Source organism: Lagopus leucura, unplaced genomic scaffold (assembly GCF_019238085.1).
Source record: "Lagopus leucura isolate 7727_CA_CO unplaced genomic scaffold, USGS_WTPT01 35335-0_obj-0_obj, whole genome shotgun sequence".
NCBI lineage: Eukaryota > Metazoa > Chordata > Aves > Galliformes > Phasianidae > Lagopus > Lagopus leucura.
In genome coordinates, this window is record NW_024962610.1 from 583 (window position 1) to 1,515 (window position 933).

Consider the following 933-nt stretch of genomic DNA (forward strand, 5'->3'; position numbering starts at 1 on the left):
GGTGCGGTGCGCGGTGGTGCCGGCGTCGCCGTTCGGGCTGGTGGCGACGTTCGCGGGCTCGTACTCGCTGGTGCTGCGGGAGGCGCTGGACCGGGAGCGGGTGTCGGAGTACGAGGTGGAGGTGCGGGCGGAGGACGGCGGGGCGCCGCCGCTGCGCGCCAGGCGCGGGCTGCGGGTGCCGGTGTCGGACGTGAACGACAACGCGCCGGCGTTCGCGCAGGCCGTGTACACGGTGCTGGCGCGGGAGAACAACGCGGCGGGCGCGGAGCTGGCGCGGCTGTGGGCGCGGGACCCGGACGAGGCGGGCAACGGGCGCGTGAGCTACTCGGTGTGGGAGGGCGGCGCGGGGATGGGCGCGGGCTCGGGCTCGGGCTCGGGCTCGGGGTGGCGTCCGGCGTCGAGCTACGTGTCGGTGGAGGCGGAGAGCGGGCGGCTGCGGGCGCTGCGTCCGCTGGACTACGAGGAGCTGCAGGTGCTGCAGTTCGAGGTGCGGGCGGTGGACGCGGGGGAGCCGCCGCTGTGCGGCAACGCCACGGTGCAGCTGTTCGTGGTGGACGAGAACGACAACGCGCCGGCGCTGCTGCCGCTGGCGGGCGGCGGGCCGGGGCCCTGGGCTGCGGGCGAGGCGGCGGAGCCGGCGTGGCGGGCGGCGGGCTCGGCGGGCTCGGCGGGTTCTCCGGGCTCGGCGTCGTCGTCGTGGTCGCTGTGGGCGCGGGCGGCGCTGGGTGCTCCGGCGGGGCAGGTGGTGGCGAAGATCCGCGCGGTGGACGCGGACTCGGGCTACAACGCGTGGCTGCGCTACGAGCTGCGGGAGCCGCGGGGCGAGGGCCCGTTCCGCGTGGGGCTGTACAGCGGCGAGGTGAGCACGGCGCGGGCGCTGGAGGAGGCGGACGGCCCGCGGCAGAGGCTGCTGATCGTGGTGCGGGACCACGG

The 933-nt window shown here is 77.7% G+C and overlaps 1 protein-coding gene across 1 annotated transcript in view; it reads left to right on the forward strand.

The window, feature by feature from the left end:
* LOC122190705 (protocadherin alpha-7-like) overlaps positions 1-928 on the forward strand; it is a gene marked incomplete at its 3' end in the record, with an annotated part of 1,343 nt that extends 415 nt beyond the window's left edge. Inside the window, 2 exon segments of the mRNA XM_042890794.1 lie at positions 1-36; positions 38-928. The exon segment at positions 1-36 is cut by the window's left edge and continues 382 nt beyond it. Of these exon segments, the coding sequence (XP_042746728.1) occupies positions 1-36; positions 38-928 (927 nt within the window).
* Positions 929-933: the final 5 nt, after the last annotated feature.